The sequence below is a fragment of the Acanthopagrus latus genome, chromosome 13, assembly GCF_904848185.1.
Source record: "Acanthopagrus latus isolate v.2019 chromosome 13, fAcaLat1.1, whole genome shotgun sequence".
NCBI lineage: Eukaryota > Metazoa > Chordata > Actinopteri > Spariformes > Sparidae > Acanthopagrus > Acanthopagrus latus.
Genome location: NC_051051.1, coordinates 26,759,761 through 26,777,366, shown reverse-complemented (window position 1 = coordinate 26,777,366; position 17,606 = coordinate 26,759,761). Strand labels below are relative to the sequence as shown.

The 17,606-nt window shown below is 42.9% G+C and overlaps 1 protein-coding gene across 5 annotated transcripts; it reads right to left on the bottom strand.

The window, feature by feature from the left end:
* Positions 1 to 642: 642 nt before the first annotated feature.
* rhogb (ras homolog family member Gb) lies at positions 643 to 14,351 on the bottom strand. Of its 5 annotated transcripts, XM_037119370.1 has the most exons (6): positions 12,965 to 13,081; positions 10,291 to 10,381; positions 4,440 to 4,547; positions 4,004 to 4,163; positions 3,601 to 3,771; positions 643 to 2,801 (listed from the first exon to the last, which is right to left on the bottom strand). In XM_037119370.1, exons 4-6 carry the CDS (start codon positions 4,130 to 4,132, stop codon positions 2,526 to 2,528), a joined length of 576 nt encoding a protein of 191 aa, XP_036975265.1. In that variant the 5' UTR covers positions 4,133 to 4,163; positions 4,440 to 4,547; positions 10,291 to 10,381; positions 12,965 to 13,081; the 3' UTR covers positions 643 to 2,525. The 5 variants fall into 5 exon arrangements, with proteins under 5 accessions (XP_036975265.1, XP_036975264.1, XP_036975267.1 ...); XM_037119369.1 differs by lacking the exons at positions 10,291 to 10,381; positions 12,965 to 13,081 and adding an exon at positions 14,199 to 14,351; XM_037119372.1 differs by lacking the exon at positions 10,291 to 10,381 and having other exon boundaries at positions 12,965 to 13,103.
* Between the last annotated feature and the right edge of the window lie 3,255 nt (positions 14,352 to 17,606).

The window sequence follows — 17,606 nt, the reverse complement described above, 5'->3', positions numbered from 1 at the left end:
AGTCTGGTGATGTTGAGGTTACTGGTTCAGTGGCTGATCAGCTGGAACGGTAATTTACATCACAGTGGAGTCAGACTGTGTTTAATCCATCTGCCAGTTGTGGCTTCCTCTTGTTTCCCAGAGGACGTCAGCTGATCAGGTGGTCCTTTAATGTGCGTACACAGCTGTAAAACAATCTGTTCTGAGTGGTCGGATCTCAGGTGCTCTCACCTGTGACGGGTCACTCAGCACAGATTCTTCCCGAACACGCCCTCAGTGGTCAGATAAGATAACTTGTTAACGTCCGCGGGTGTATTTATGATTTGAGTATTGTGTTATCTGACACTAAGAGAGCCCTTTCATCATTTGGGGAAGTTGTTTGCCTGCAGGTCATTTATTAAACTCACTTCCCCCTGCTTCATTTTCCTGAACAACACAAACAGCTTCACCCGACAACAACCGAGTCATTCAGACTCTGATCCACAGCTGCTGGAGGTGGATGACATGTGCTTCACATGTTCTTGTTCCCCTCAGAATGAATTCTAACATTTTAATGTGTCCAGTACTTCGTTTCACACTATTGTGAGCATGTTAGCATGCTGACATTAGCGTCTGTAGCTCAAAGTGCAGATGCTCATCGAGTTAAAACACAGAAGGCAGATGTGCTGAATGAAACATGTTTAAATGTATTGTCACATTTAAATAAAAAATACAGTCAATTTAAAAACAATCAACAAAAATAGTCACTTTTTTTTTTTTTTTTTACTTACAAGTCACTGAAATTTAGTCATCGTGACAAACTGGAGCCGACTTTTCATGTGAACAGCTGACAGACTTTGATACATACAAGAACAGAATGGTGTTAGCGCAGCAGCTAACGTTCTGTTCACATTCAGGGTTCCTCGACCACAACAAAAGCATTTTCTTCCTCATAAAACATTTGCAAAGCAGGTTTTGAAGCTTATAATTTCTTCAGGGGATCAAAAGAGGTGATGTTAATTTATTATTTGGGCGGGAACAAAGAAATTGCAGGTCATAGACAATTAAAAACAGAGCAGAAGTCACGTGGACCTGATGGGACCTCGTTCCAGCAGACATCAGTCTGGTCGTGAACGGAGAGAGACGAATAATGTATTGATCCTGTTTGAACTGTGTCAGGAATCACACACGATGAAGAGATAATGATAATAAAGATATTTTTCAACTTGAGTAAGTTACAGTGACGAAAGCCGACAGTGAAGATCATGTTAACGTTCATGTAAACGCTCAGTATCAATAACTACTTGTTCAACTTCCTGATTTCTATTTACATCAGTTTGTGACTCCACCAAAGCTGCTTCCTGTCCGACCCGCCCGTCCTCTCAGACCGACTGCACGCTGATGCAAATTCATTCCAAAACTGTTTGGTTCATCCAAACCTTGTGAGAAACTGCACCGGTTTTAAAAGAGATTTGTGTTTTATGGAGCACCTGACACTGTGCTCACCTGCCACTCTGACACTCAGTGATGTCATAAACAACACTGAAACACAAGGGAGTTACTGGCTTTTGTCTAAAATACTGTTGTTGTTCGTCTTCTGTTTGGGGAAAATCGTGCAAGTGTGGGAACTACAGTTCCCATAATGCTCTGAGGGGTGAAAACAGGAAGTGCAAGGAGTTCTTCTGTTCCGTTCAGTTAGTTATTCCGAATTATCTGTTTGCAGCGTTCTCACTGATGTCCAGACGACTTCCACGAGATCGCTGTGATACTGAAGAAAACTAAAACTTCTGAACTGTCTCTTAGATGAATATTTTGTTAAGGAGAGCGGCTGGACTTCCTCACACTCCTTTACTGACATGTCATTAGAATTGCCTGTTTTCTTCTGTTTTGTTTGAAATATAGATTTCATTCAATCGATATGATTTCTAAGAGGATTTATGGATGAGAACGACTGCTACGAGTCAAACTGCATCTGGACTGTAATTTGGCGAAATCTTCTTTCTATAAAGTAAAAAGAAGAACAATAATGATTCTGACTGGTTCCTGCTCTGGTGCTTCAGAGAGGACAGAGATGTTTTGAAATGTTTTTGTATCAGCGAAGGTAACGATGGTTTTAGTTAAAGCTCAGAGTGTTTTCCAACCAGTGTTCGAATGACCTTCAGGAGCAGCGGCCTGGATTTTATTTATTTTGGTTTCCTAACAACTCATCTCTCATTTGGTGGAATGATAAACATCCTGCACACGTTCAGACCAACTAGTTAAATATGTTGTTAAGATGAAACCGCTGACCCCCGCAGCTCATTTAAAACCACAGAGATGTTCAATTTGATTTACTTATTATTGTTGTTAGAAATGTCAGAAGATCATCTTTGATAATTCTTCCCGTCTCTTCCCGCTAAAAGTAACCCCGCCCCCTCAACAATCCAAACGCTGAGCCCAAAACTACCTTATATAATTATTTCAAGATAAAATTCTAAAAAAACACACGTTTCCAAACAGTCTCTCAGGTAATCAGCCGACCCAAACCGCTCCGTCGGTGTTCTCCATGAGGCGCTGGAGGCCCGGTCCTACAGCAGGACGCACGGTTTCTTGGTGACGGTGGGCGTCGGGTTGAGGTAGGACCTCACGGCGTCTGCGAACACGTCCTTGATGCCCTCCTGGTTGAGGGCAGAACACTCCAGGTAGCGGGCGGCGTGGATCTGGCGGGCGAGGCTGTCGCCCTGCTGCCGGGTGACAGGCGTCTGGTTCTGCTCCTTCAGCTTCCTCTGGATCTCCGGGTCGTTCCGGAGGTCACTCTTCGTGCCGACCAGGAGGATGGGAACGCCGGGACAATGGTGCAACACCTGATGATGACGAGAACAATCAGGTTGAGTAAATATCTCTGCAACTTGTCTGTAAAGCTTTAAAAAGTTAAACAGTTTGGGAAAAGTTTTCTTTCAATCTCAGAAAACTCGAAAAGAAACAAAAATGTGTTTTTTGTTGGCGTTAAAAAAGGAAAATGTCTCTTCCTGGTTTTAGTTTTATTCATCATCTTTCTGCAAAGCCAAAGTTTTTAAAGAGAACATTTATTTTAATCTAGAGGGATTATTATTAGTTGTTCATGATGGAGAGCTTTATTACACTCATGTTAACGTGTTGCTAACAAATAAACATTTAACCATTTCCAGGAACTGAAATTTAATGGTGGACAGTGTTTCAGTACGGAGGCCCAGAGAGTCCAGAAGAAGACGACATGCTGGGGTTCTGTTTTCTCTCCTGTGTTTAACACTTAACAACAGGTAAACACTGTTTGGTTCTTTGTAAGTTCCCTTTACGAGCCTCTCAGAGCTTCCGAGTTCCCTTAACTGACACACTGCCTGTGACTCCTCCCACCGCGATGATGATGATGATGATGATGATGACAAATAATAAATAATTTAGGTTGGTCTGTTTTTCCCTGAGAAACATCTGGCCAGCTTGTTGTTTGTGTGTGTCACTCACAGACAACATAATGTTACTGATGCTGCTGTGATATAAATAAGACAATACAATCTGCATGTGTCTTTAAAGTGGACTGATTATAATAAATGTTTATACACATCCACTACATTACAATCTAAATTGGACTTGTGTGTAGTTGCCGGGTAGATTTTGACCTCTGACCTCTGGGTGCCACTTGTGTTTGACGTTCTCGTAGGAGGCGGGGCTCGAGATGGAGAAGCAGATGATGAAGACGTTGGTCTGCGGGTACGACAGCGTCCTCAGCCGGTCGTACTCCTCCTGACCCGCCGTGTCCCACAGGTTCAGACTGATGGTCCTGCCGTCCACCGTCACCTGAACGCACCACGCACACACACACACACACACACACACACACACACACACACACACACACACACACACACACCTGGTCAGGGATTTTTGTATCTGTGTTGGTTCATACCAAAAAAAAAACTGAAACTAACAACTAGTTTCCACCAAATTTACTATAAATATTAATGTGGAATTGAGAGTGAAAGTAGCCTCACTCCCACACACACACACACACACACACACACACACACACCTGGCTGCTGTAGTTGTCGAACACTGTGGGGATGTACTCTTTGGGAAACGCTCCGGTGGTGTAGGAGATGAGGAGGCAGGTCTTCCCCACAGCACCGTCACCCACAACCACACACTTTATACTCTGCATGATGACCTCTGACCTCTGACCCTTCAGCGACCTGCAACACACACACACACACACACACAAACATTACTGCTGTTGGTCCAGTGTGTTTTGTATGTTTTAAGGATTTTACAGCTCTGGAAATTTATTACAAGGGAAATTATTTAATCTTTCATCACAGCACAGCGACACACGTACGACACTCCTGAACACTTTCAGATTCAGTTTGACCCTCAAAGTAAACTAATCAAACTAATAAAGTTAATATGTGAGACGATCCATCAGAATATTTACAGCGAAGACAAAAGAATGACATCATCTGGACGTTTACCTTCGGTGACTCTGATTGGTTCACTCGTCTTGCTCCGGCTGTCAGACACACTTCAGTTTCTTCAGTTAACACAGTTTGTTCAGAAACACGTGACGTCCCATCGTCTGACTGCGGGGGGGGAGGAGGGGGGGGAGGAGGCGGGGGGGGGAGGGGGGGGAGGTTGTCCTCGGTCAGTATTTGTGTTTATGGAAATGATTGCTGCAGAAGGAAACGTTCTCTAAACAAAACAGAGATGTTATCCTGCTCACACACACAGATTTGAATGCCAGCGTGTGTGTGTGTGTGTGTGTGTGTGTGTGTGTGTGTGTGTGTGTGCGTGTATTGATGGTTGAACACAGACAAATATTGACAAAGCTGAAACACACACATTTCTTCCACACAGTCAAATTGTGTTGACATTTAAGTGACAGAGACAGTTTGTCAGATTCACGTCGTCTCTTTGTGTCGATCTTTATTCCGTCGCACCCGAGTCGTTATCGCAGTCATTTTTGAAGTAATACTTGCTAGAAGTAGTCGAGGGCAATGTTTGCAGTGTTGTTGTGTTAGATTCCTGCTCTTGCTGTCGAGTCAGAGAACCTCGGGTCAAAGCCAGAGTCCCTAAATCCCCAAAGTTATTTCCAAGTCATACTTTAGATCCAGAAGTCATATCAGAGTTACCCAAATATTGTCCAAGTCGACAACCAGCCAACCAAGATCGTGTCCAAATCCTGCAGCTCATGACCGAGTCACCAAAAGTCGTCTCCGAGTCCAGATTGAGCCCAGGCTGATAACAAAACATTGATCACAACATGTCTGAGATTTACAGGGATCAACTCTGAGTCACTCACTCAAACTCAAGCCAGAAAGTTAAAAAGTTTACAGAATCTCATCCAAATCACCAAAATCTCGTCCAAATCATGTTCCGTCCGAGTCACCCGGGCGGTGCTCGAGTCCCTGATGTCAGATGTCCCAGAAGCGTCTCTCTGCTCTGTTCACATAAATATACACCGAGTCTGTTTGTTTTGACTGACGTGGACAGAAGCTGCGTCGAGCTGCACAGAGCTGATCGAGCCAGACAGGAAGTCAAACACAGGAGCGTGTGGACTCGTGTTGGAAATAAGATTTACGATTAGATTCTACATGAGCAAGCCCGGTGGAACGAAGACGGGAGTCATCAGAAGATCGTGTCACAGTCATCAGTTCACATTCAGATCACTGAGGTCGAGTTCGAGTCGAGCAGGTCAACAGCAGAACCTCTGGACACCAACGAAGAAGAAAAGGGTTCAACACACATAGCTGAGGAGGAGGATTCATACTGAAGTGTCTCTCTTCATGTCAGCAACAGTTTCACTGTCAGTGTTTTGCTTTTTTAAACCTTTTGTTGTCTTGAAGAAGAACTGAGAGCCACAGCAGCGTGAAGACTGAAGCCTGAGGAGTGAACGTGACGAGATGAACTCAGTGAACGCTGAAACACCGACTCTGCAGCGTCTCTCTCCAGATGTCTGGATAGAGACAGCGGCTCAGCCCAGACTCTGGGGACGCTGACCCCACCCTCCTCGCTCTCGCTCTGGGTGGAGGTCGGCTGATCTCACTCCTGCTGGAAGCTTTAACCTCTGATCTCACAGTGTTTCACTTTCTCAGAGTCCTTCGTTTTGTTCAGATGATGCACGGTGAGCAGAACTGTGACCTCTGACCCCTGCAGTGGTGGGAGAACAGCTCCGGTGTGACGTAAAGGCGTAAAGCTTCAACACCTCACTAGTGTAGATTCAAGGTCAGTCACTTCTTTATCAGAATCACAACTGTATCTCATTAATTTCTCTATCGGCAGACTTTAACCACAAATCTCTGAAACCATTTATAAAGACATGAAACGCTCCACGTGAGACGGTTTGTCCAACAGTTGAACCCACTTCTTCAGGAGGAAACAGTTTACTGGGACTGTTTTCTGATTCAGATTTGTGATATCAGAGTCAAAACGAGTTAAAACATCTCACACACACACGTATTAATCTGTTGATGAGAGTCTGAAGCACAATGAAAGAATCGTTTGTCGTGTTGTAACGAGCTCCTGTTGTAACTCAGATGAAGTCGGTAAAAAAGGAAGCTTTCAGTAGAAACGTGTCATCGTGGTTTCATGTTGAAATAAAGAAGCAACCTGAGTGAAGAAAAGTGAAGGAACACGTTATGTGTAAGTGTCCGGTTCAGATGAGTCCAAATCTGATTTCTGACGGTAGTTCAGTCTTATCCAGGAAGTTCTTGTACAACCAGGAGTTGATGTTCAGCTGCAGTTCGTCTGATGGCCACTAGGTGCTGCTGTGATAAAATCGTCTCGCCTCAGGAAACAGAAGTCGTTTCTAACATTGTGTAATTAAACTTAATGTGACACACAGAGACTTCCTTTTAATCTTACAGTGTGAAGGAAGTGGATGTAAACTGTTGGATACACTTTGCGACAACCCCCCAAAATGACTCGTTTCATTGTCTATCATTAATTATTTTATTGTCTTTAACTTAACAGAGAGCTGAACTGAAGTAAGCTGGAGGAAATCCGGCAAAATGTTTGGCTTCATGCACGACTGAGCATCTCTAACGGAGTGACGGGTGAGACTGTATCCAGATTTATCTACAGATTAACGACCACAAGCGTCAACGTCCATCTTAACGATGAAGCCAACGCCGAAGTTCTAACAACTGCAGTTCCTCTAACGGCCACTCGAGGCTCTAACAGTGAGTCTGCTGTTCAAACATCCAACTTCTGAGGGAGGAAACTGAGGAGACACACAACCTCAAATTCAGAAACATACAGTCAGTCCCCGTCTGGACCAGGAGTTAAGAGTCCGTCCATGTTCTTCTCAGTCTGCACTGGACTGATGTCTGTATCGAGCTCCAGGTGAAACTGCTTCGGTCGAACATTCACCTAAAATTCTGTCAAAGTAGCGTATGAAAATATTTCTGCAGAACTGTGTAACTTTATTTTTACAGTTTACAGTCGAGGTCATCGATCTTCTTGTTATGACGCTGTGATTTAAATTAAGAAAAACATCTGCGCTCTTATTGAAGTTTACGACAATTTTCATAATTTGTTCAGAAGTTAAAATAAGTAAAAGTCAGGCGCACCAGTGAAACCAGAGTTACCAGAACCATCAAGTAAACCAGCAGGTGGTTTATTTACCCCAGTTTCTGTTTCATACAATTACTCTTCAGTGTAACTCTAATATGAAGCTCAGCTGTGGAACCGGCAGGTCTGACAGATCTGACGGGGAACTGTGTGCTGACCGAGTCGGACTGTGAGAGGAAGAACGAAGAAAAACACGTTGAAGAAAAAGAGGAAGAGGAATCGAGATCAGCAGAACGACTTTAACACACATTCATTGTGTGAACGCAGCCTTCCTCTGGGGGAGCGTGAGCTCGAGTCAAGTGTGAACCTGAAACAAACACCTTTCTGTTTTGTTTTTAAATGCCAGTTAATCATTAACATGATGAGTTATACATGAACTTGACGTTTGAATATATTTACAGGAATGATAACGGGGAATTACAGACCACCAGACACTGAGCTGCGACCCTGAAGTCATCTGAGAGGCCCAATCAGGAAGCTGCACCTTAGGATGAAATTGGAGGTGAAACTCTGATGTCACTGAGTCCTCGCCATAGCAACGGCAGCTGAGGCTCATGGGTACTGTAGTGTTTAGGCTCACTACATCCTGGTTCAATAATTCCAGGTCACTTTTCTACGACTGTCTGAAGTCAGTCCCTGCTTCACTCACTCACTCTGCGCCTGGTAAACATTCAGCAGCTCACTTTATATAAAACATCATCGCTGACAGATGTCGAGTCACAAAATGTTTTAAACATCATTCAGTCAGTCCGGAACGTTTCTGCCTCTGTTTGAGAGCCTCTGCCAGACGTTCCAGCTCCTCCAGAGAATCCTAAGGCTCTCCTCAACCAGGTGATACCCTGCAGTCTCTGACCAGCTGGACCCAGAAAACCTCCAAATACAGTCGCCGGCTCCAGTCTGTATCCGTCTGGATGTCTCTGAAGCTACGTTCATGTTCAGGTACAACGTATGAAGTCTGGCTTCTCATTAACTTTATTCTGTTTGATTAATGCACTTTATTTGAATATTTCACCCCGACTGGACAGATTTTTGTCGTACTACACACCAGGAAGTCGTTCATTTCTTCTTTGTTTTATCCTGAGCACAGAATAAATATGTCTATGGTTATAAATATGTTCAGTCTGTTTAAACCATGTACAACCATGACACCAAGACAAACAGGCAAGACTGATCCAGATCGAGATCCTGCATCCTCACCAGAAGCAACATCCAGATCAAACCACTGTGTACCAACTCAAATATCAGAAATGACTGAGCCTTTCAGTCACCACAACACCAAAGACTGATCAAACTACAGCAAAAACACACCAGGATATCAGACCAAACCTGGGCTGAACCTGCAGAAGGAGAACCGACTACACTGAATGAATGAATGAATGAGGACAGTCTGGTTGTTAGACAGCAGAGTATGACTCAACCCTCTCGTAGACATGATGAATTAGTCTTGTAGAAATGAACTTGATACTGGATTTGTCAATAACGTGGAGGAAGTGTTCAGTTTGTATCAGCAGCTCATTAAAACAGGAACAGACTAGAAAACAATCAGGCTCCATCATCATCAAACGTATTCAGTTTTATATCTCTAGCAGAAACACTTTCTCTGAGGGAAGCTACAGATCCTGAAATGTAATCAGCACCAGTGAAGAGAGAGACCGGCAGCCTGCCGTCTCCTTCAGGCTTTTACTGGTCTTGTATTTCAGCGTTTCAGGAACCAACAAACCGCTTGAGTTTCGTCTTGTCAGCTGTGTTCTTTTTCTGTATTTTTATTCAATTTTGCTGCTTTAGGAGGAGCTTCCTGACCCACAGAGGAACCGAGCCATCCTGCAGCTGAAGCTCTGACGGGAAAGTCTCTAAAACTGGATCAGCAAGGTTTATATAAAATGTTCACGCCTGTTTGGACTTTTGTATCTTGCATTAATCTGAAAAAACCCAACCGAGAGAAAAGATGCCGGCTCTGCAAAATGAGTAAATTTTGGTATATTTGGTGATAAAAAGGGGAAATGCATGGAAGCCTTTTCACGTTCCCAGGGTCCGAAGTTCCCTACTTCAATATTCTGTTGACAGTTTCCTACTGTGTCCTGATCAGATCTAAAGAAGTTAATACTGACATTCCTCCAATCTTTGTTAACTAAAACATTTCAAACAACACAGACGTTCCACATGTGAACAGACAGTGAAACACTGCTGCACTCAGAGAACAATCACCAAGAAGAACTGGGACATAAATACTGAAGAATATTGGACCGAACGTGGCTAAAACACCAGAGAACTTAGGAGCAACCGGACTTTAGTATCAGGGAAAATACTTGAGCAAACTGGGGCTAAAACAGTGAAGACGTTAGACCAAAATGGGCTAAACGCCAGAGAAAACTGGACCAAAGCTGGGCTAAAATACCAGAGATTAAGTTAAATCAAACACGCTAACCTGCTGACAGGGTCGAGTTATTAGTCAGACAGTCAGACGATCAGGCAAAAAAAAAGGTTATCCAGATTATTTAACCACTGTGACAAACCAGATGTGTGCACTGGACGTTAATAATCCAGGTTGCAGCTGAAACAGGAAGAGAGTCTGTGAACTGTGACGAATGATTACAACAGACAGCTGGCTCAAAACCTTCACCTTCATTTTCTCTTTCAAACTAACGGGTCCGACCTGTGATCACCTCACAGTCCACACATCTCAGTCCACACACCGTCCTGTTATCATGGGCCAGCTGACAGCAGCAGAGTCGGACCGCTGCAGCGTTTCCTCACCTCCCCTCACCCGGACAAAGAGTTCGATGCTGCAGGCCAAAGAGGAACTGGTCTGTGTTGAAACCGAAACAGGAAGGGTTCGTCCGCCGCTCTGTTCATCCAGCAGCAGCATGTGGGAAGGAAAAGTGTTTACTGAGACAGTCTGACCAGCAGCTCGTAGCAGCACAGAGAAAACTGGTGGAACTGTCCTTTAATGAACTGCACTGTGGTCTGAACTCAGACGGTTGACCTCGTTAAGACATTAACCCTCAACCCCCGACTGCAAACATGGTTCTGGTCTTAAACAGACCAAACCTGGGCTAAAACCACCAACAATAATAGACCAAACCTGGGCTAAAACCACCAACAACATCAGACCAAACCTGGGCTAAAACCACCAACAATAATAGACCAAACCTGGGCTAAAACCACCAACAACATCAGACCAAACCTGGGCTAAAACCACCAACAACATCAGACCAAACCTGGGCTAAAACCACCAACAACAATAGACCAAACCTGGGCTAAAACCACCAACAACAATAGACCAAACCTGGGCTAAAACCACCAACAACATCAGACCAAACCTGGGCTAAAACCACCAACAACATCAGACCAAACCTGGGCTAAAACCACCAACAACATCAGACCAAACCTGGGCTAAAACCACCAACAACATCAGACCAAACCTGGGCTAAAACCACCAACAATAATAGACCAAACCTGGGCTAAAACCACCAACAACATCAGACCAAACCTGGGCTAAAACCACCAACAATAATAGACCAAACCTGGGCTAAAACCACCAACAACATCAGACCAAACCTGGGCTAAAACCACCAACAACAATAGACCAAACCTGGGCTAAAACCACCAACAATAATAGACCAAACCTGGGCTAAAACCACCAACAACATCAGACCAAACCTGGGCTAAAACCACCAACAATAATAGACCAAACCTGGGCTAAAACCACCAACAACATCAGACCAAACCTGGGCTAAAACCACCAACAACAATAGACCAAACCTGGGCTAAAACCACCAACAACATCAGACCAAACCTGGGCTAAAACCACCAACAACAATAGACCAAACCTGGGCTAAAACCACCAACAACATCAGACCAAACCTGGGCTAAAACCACCAACAACATCAGACCAAACCTGGGCTAAAACCACCAACAACATCAGACCAAACCTGGGCTAAAACCACCAACAACAATAGACCAAACCTGGGCTAAAACCACCAACAACAATAGACCAAACCTGGGCTAAAACCACCAACAACATCAGACCAAACCTGGGCTAAAACCACCAACAACATCAGACCAAACCTGGGCTAAAACCACCAACAACAATAGACCAAACCTGGGCTAAAACCACCAACAACATCAGACCAAATCTGCGCTAAAACCACCAACAACATCAGACCAAACCTGGGCTAAAACCACCAACAACATCAGACCAAACCTGGGCTAAAACCACCAACATCATCAGACCAAACCTGGGCTAAAACCACCAACAACAATAGACCAAACCTGGGCTAAAACCACCAACAACAATAGACCAAACCTGGGCTAAAACCACCAACAACATCAGACCAAATCTGCGCTAAAACCACCAACAACAATAGACCAAACCTGGGCTAAAACCACCAACAACAATAGACCAAACCTGGGCTAAAACCACCAACAAAAATAGACCAAACCTGGGCTAAAACCACTGACAACGTCAGGAGAAACCTGGGCTAAAACAACAGACAGTATCAGACCAAACCTGGGCTAAAACCGCCAACAACAATAGACCAAACCTGGGATAAAACCACCAACAACAATAGACAAAACCTGGGCTAAAACCACCAACAACAATAGACAAAACCTGGGCTAAAACCACCAACAACATCAGACCAAACCTGGGCTAAAACCACTGACAATATCAAGCCAAACCTGGGCTAAAACAACCAATGACATCAGACCAAACCTGGGCTAAAACCACCAACAACAATAGAACAAACCTGGGCTAAAACCACTGACAACGTCAGGAGAAACCTGGGCTAAAACAACAGACAGTATCAGACCAAACCTGGGCTAAAACCACCAACAACAATAGACCAAACCTGGGCTAAAACCACCAACAATATCAGACCAAACCTGGGCTAAAACCACCAACAACATCAGACCAAACCTGGGCTAAAACAATCAATGACATCAGACCAAAACTGGGGTAAAACCACCGACAGTATCAGACCAAACCTGGGCTAAAACCACCGACAATATCAGACCAAACCTGGGCTAAAACCACCGACAGTATCAGACCAAACCTGGATTAAAACAACAGCCAGTATCAGACCAAACCTGGGCTAAAACAACCCACAACATCAGACCAAACCTGGGCTAAAACAACCCACAACATCAGACCAAACCTGGGCTAAAACAACAGACAGTATCAGACTAAACCTGAGCAAAAACCACTGACAACATCAAACCAAACCTGGGCTAAAACCACCGACAACATCAAACCAAACCTGGGCTAAAACCACTAACAACATCAGGCCAAACCTGGGCTAAAACAACAGCCAGTATCAGACCAAACCTGGACTAAAATAAGAGACAGTATTAGACCAAACCTGGGCTAAAACAACCCACAACATCAGACCAAACCTGGGCTAAAACAACCCACAACATCAGACCAAACCTGGGTTAATACTCTGAAGGTCTTGATGAAGATTCTGGTCTGTCGGAGGCTGGACCGGACCGCTGCCTACTACACAGTACTTATGCTCTTTTGACTTTCAGCTCCTGGCTGCTGAAGAACCACATCAGTGCCCACTGGTCGATCTGTGACTAATCTCACCCTCTGACTTCCTGTTTCATTCTGGGAAGTCTGAAACTGTCCAACTTTACAGACGTGTTTCTCATTCACATCAGAGTGGGTGTGATGACATCTCATCCAGAGTGACTCCATTACTCAATCAGGTTATTTTTACCCTCTGGTCATTTTAGAGGCTTATTATAGTTAAGCTGTTTCCTATATTCAGATTCAAAAGATTAATTTTTATTGTCTTAATATTTTTGGACTGATGTTTGGACTGAACGAACATTGTGTCACTTTGAACTTGTTGTCACCAAGCAGTCGAGTGACTGATGGAGGAAATGATCAGCAGATTAATCCAGAGTGGAAAAAATCATTAGATACTGAAAATGTGCTCTGTGTTGACCGACCACAACAGTTAAATCCTGCTGTTACATCAATGAATGAGTCATAATAATCTAATGACATCATATATAGTATAGTAATAGAGTCACAAGGAAAGTTTGACTTGATTGAGTACTTTTACTTTAATACTTGAATCACATTTCAATGATTTCAACACAGGACTTCTACTGTAGTAAAGGATGTGAATACTTCACACCACTGAATATTAATATAATAACATCTTAAAACACATACAAATATTAAATATGAAATAATTAATGTAAATATACATTTTGTTTTGTTTTGTTTTGTTTTACACTGAATTTGGGTCAAAGTTTAAAGAAGAAGTGAGTGTGACACACACACACACACACACACACACACACACACACACACACACACACACACACATTGGGAGTGGTCGCACCCCATCTCCAGTTTCCTGCAGCAGCGTCAACAAACAAACAAACTATCAGGTTATTGATCCGCTGGAGAACTGATCGATCAGCTGACGGGAATTAAAGCCGAGATCAACAAAGCGCTAAAAGTTTGGACAGAGAGAGGAAACACACACACACACACACACACACACACACACACACACACACACACAGTCAGGGTCTCACACATAAACACACTCAGGGTCTCACACACACACACACACACACACACACACACACACACACACACACACTGATCTCGGAGCTCCGGCGGATGAAACGCAGAGACTCACCGGTCATCAGTCCTCCTCTCCGGGCACACAGCTCCGCTCAGTCCCGCTCCGTCAGTGTATGTGTGTGTGTGTGTGTGTCAGTGCGTCAGTGCGTGTGTGTGTCGGTGTGTGTGCGGGAGGGACAGTGGATCTGTATGTCAGAGTGGGGCGGGCGGGCGGAGCTAATGTAGAGGAGGAAGTCCGAGAGAAGAGAGAGGAAGTGGAGGAGCAAGTTTGAGGAAGTTTACAGAGTGTGTGTGTGTGTGTGTGTGTGTGTGTGTGTGTGTGTGTGTGTGTGTGTGTGTGTGTGTGTGTGGTAGTAACAGCGGGCTTTTCTGTTTGTCCAGAGTTGAGAAACATGTTTCCAAAGTCATTAAATGAGCCAATCAGAGCCCTTCGCCCCGCCCACCACCAGATTGATTGACAGGTTTGCTCTACAGAAGTCTCAGTTATTTAAAGATGAACCGTTTTTAATAACTGATACATCGACAGATCATATAGAAAGGAGCAGGATAAAGTAAAAACATTATTAGGATTGTGAATTAATTAGTTTAAAACTTTTGTCAGGTCCAAAATGATTGTTTTGTTTATGTCTGTGTCAGCCAATAGAATTACACCATTGGAATCATCTACTGGTGTCTTTGTTTCCATGGCAACAACAGTCTTAGCTGTTGGCAGGTTGTGGAGAAAAAAAAAACGTTAAAATCGCTGACTTCTACGGTACGCGCCCAGCTTACTAGCTAATGTTAGGCTTAGGGTTAGGTCGCTAATGTTAGCTAGGGTTAGCAATGTTAGCATTAGGGCTCGTGTCCATTTAGTGTTTTTTTTCTGGCAGTAACAAAAAAGACTCAGACACAAATGGCCACAGACCTTTAGTTAATATTAGCGACATAAGTATTGGTGACATTAGTATTAGCGACATTAGTGTTAGCAACGTAAACTGAATGACATTAGCTAGCTAGCTTTTAGAACATGGGGGGGGCAGATGATTCAAACAACAGAAATGATGAGCGGTGAGTGTGATGGAAGGACACATTTAGTGTCTGAACGTTCTTAATAACATCTCTGACGAAATAGTTAAACAGTCTTTGAAACCTTCTTTCCCTTCAGGGACGTTAGAGTTCCACTGCGAACATTATTCAACCTAACAACTCTGGGGTTTGTCTTTGTGCCTGTTTACAAGCTATTGTCTTTTTTCAAATAAGGTTTATAAAACAAAACAATGTTTGAGTGTTTGAGTCTTTCTTTGAAGGGCCACAGTGTTAGCATCGTCCCGGTTTTATTATCTAAAATGCCTCAGCCAATAGCTGGTTAGCTTAGCTTAGCATAAAGACTTGAAACAATGTGCAACAGCTAGCCTGGCTCCGTCCCAAGGTGACAAATCCACCAACAGGTTCAATAAATAATACGTTTTATTTTGGGTCAATCTTCTCACCAAAAACAGCAACCAAAATAATCAGAATACTGAGTCCAAAATCTAAACGCAGTAACCGCTAGTCATGAGACAGAGATGGTACTATGTAATTTTAGAGAAGAAACTCAAACTCAGAATTTTACTTTTTACAATATTAATGAGGTCATAGTACAAACTATTTTCCATCAGTGAATAAACGAGCTGCACATTGACATTTCTTCAATAAAACCACAGACTGCTCCTTTAAATATGTTTTGTAAGGTCTTAAATGACTAGATTCTAATAATAAACATGTAGAGCAACAGAAACTCTTCTTCTTGTGTTCTTCTGGAGAAAGCCTCATTTGTTTACTTGTCTGATTGTTTGAACCAGTTATTCAGTGCAATGTAAGAAATCCTCAAGTAATATTTAGTGAATTTATCATATTAAGATGTCAGGTTTTACATCTCTTTTCCTTTCAGATGGAGCGAGACTAAACTTTTATTTTGTCAAATGATAAAAACAAAGATTTCAGAGTTTAGTTTCAGTCTGCAGCCGCTGTGCTTTGGTTTTGTAGAGCAGATTCTTACCGTCATGAACAGAACGGTCTGTTTCCTTTAACATCAGCGAGTTGTTAATTTTTTAAGAGAAGGAGAGTCTGACGGGAACCAGATCATAAATATATTATAGTATGATCCTCTCTGCTTCAGTAATCCAATGTTCCTACCTCGATCAATGAGGTGAAACGTCTCTACAGAGACTGCAGGTGGGACACAGTACACAGTGTTCACTGTTCCTACTGTAGTTTACAGAGTATTACAGATCCAAGACCAGCTGGCAGGTTAACAAGTCCTCTACTGGCCCTTGAACTCATCTTCATGAGCTGGACCTGGACTTCCTGTCAGTTCAGGTGTCTGATGTGGATCTGAGGCTCCTCCTGCACCTCCTCTCTCCGGCCACAGGGGGGCGCCACCAGACTGGAGGACTGCTGGGGGGCCAGCTGAGGCTCAGTCCAGGTTCCTGTGGCATCTAGACTCTTGATCCAGGTTTCTGATCAACCCTGATCGATCATGTCTCATCAGGCTGAAACAGTCTGACTGAGGAGGGGAATCGATCAGGCAGCAGAACTGAAGCTGCTGATCAGAACCTGGACTCTGTTGGATCTCACTTAACATCAGCTCACATCAATAAACAGAGAGAAGAATATATTGACTCAAAATACATGTAGGCTGCTTCTATTTTCAACAAGGTGCACCTGAACGAACCTTCAGACCTTACTGACAAAATAAAAGCACCAGTCTGAAGTTTGGCGTTTGTAGGTTGAATCTCAAGGTTCAGTCTGGACCCTGAGCACGAGATGACCAGGGGATGACGTCATCTCATCTCCATGACAACCGCGCAGCTGCATGAGGCTGCATGTTCAATAGTTAAATGACAATAACTTGATGATGCTACAATCATATTTTATAACATCAAATATGAAAATGTTAAATATGAAATTTAAAAAGGATAGTAATGAGAAAAATATATATGAAAGTATTTTAATGATAAATTCAAGTCCAAAACTACCAACATCCAGATAAATGTGGACATTAGTTAATTTATAAGATGTGACATGAACTGACATTTCTGCTGTAATTTGCTTCAGAATTTATTTAACTAGTTAATTATTTAACTTGAGTTATTTACTTCCTGATTTAATTCACCCCATTTATTTATTTATTTATTTATTTTTCCTTTGCATTTCCCCCCATTTATTTCATAAATTTGATTGTATTTTTTGCATTTTATTTATTATTGTTAATATTGTAGTATTCTTTTCTTTATTCATTTTGCTTCATGATACAACAGAACATAATTGACCCGTTAGTTAAAAGATGGTCTGGGATCAGAGTTCATAGATCAATTATACATGTTACAAAATAAAACATAAGTAACTATATAAAATAATACACAAATAAAACAAAACCAAAAAAAAGAAAAATGTAACTAAATCAACACAGGTAAATAAATACAGAAACAGTTTTTTTTAAATG

What these genes read in the sequence shown, in the direction of transcription:
- rhogb (XM_037119369.1), bottom strand. Translation starts at nt 4,132, where the DNA reads ATGCAGAGTATAAAGTGTGTGGTTGTGGGTGACGGTGCTGTGGGGAAG. An exon ending in TCGACAACTACAGCAGCCAG is followed by an intron (nt 3,772 to 4,003) that starts GTGTGTGTGTGT and finishes TGGTGCGTTCAG; the next exon opens with GTGACGGTGGACGGCAGGAC. An exon ending in AACACAAGTGGCACCCAGAG is followed by an intron (nt 2,802 to 3,600) that starts GTCAGAGGTCAA and finishes CGTCATCATCAG; the next exon opens with GTGTTGCACCATTGTCCCGG.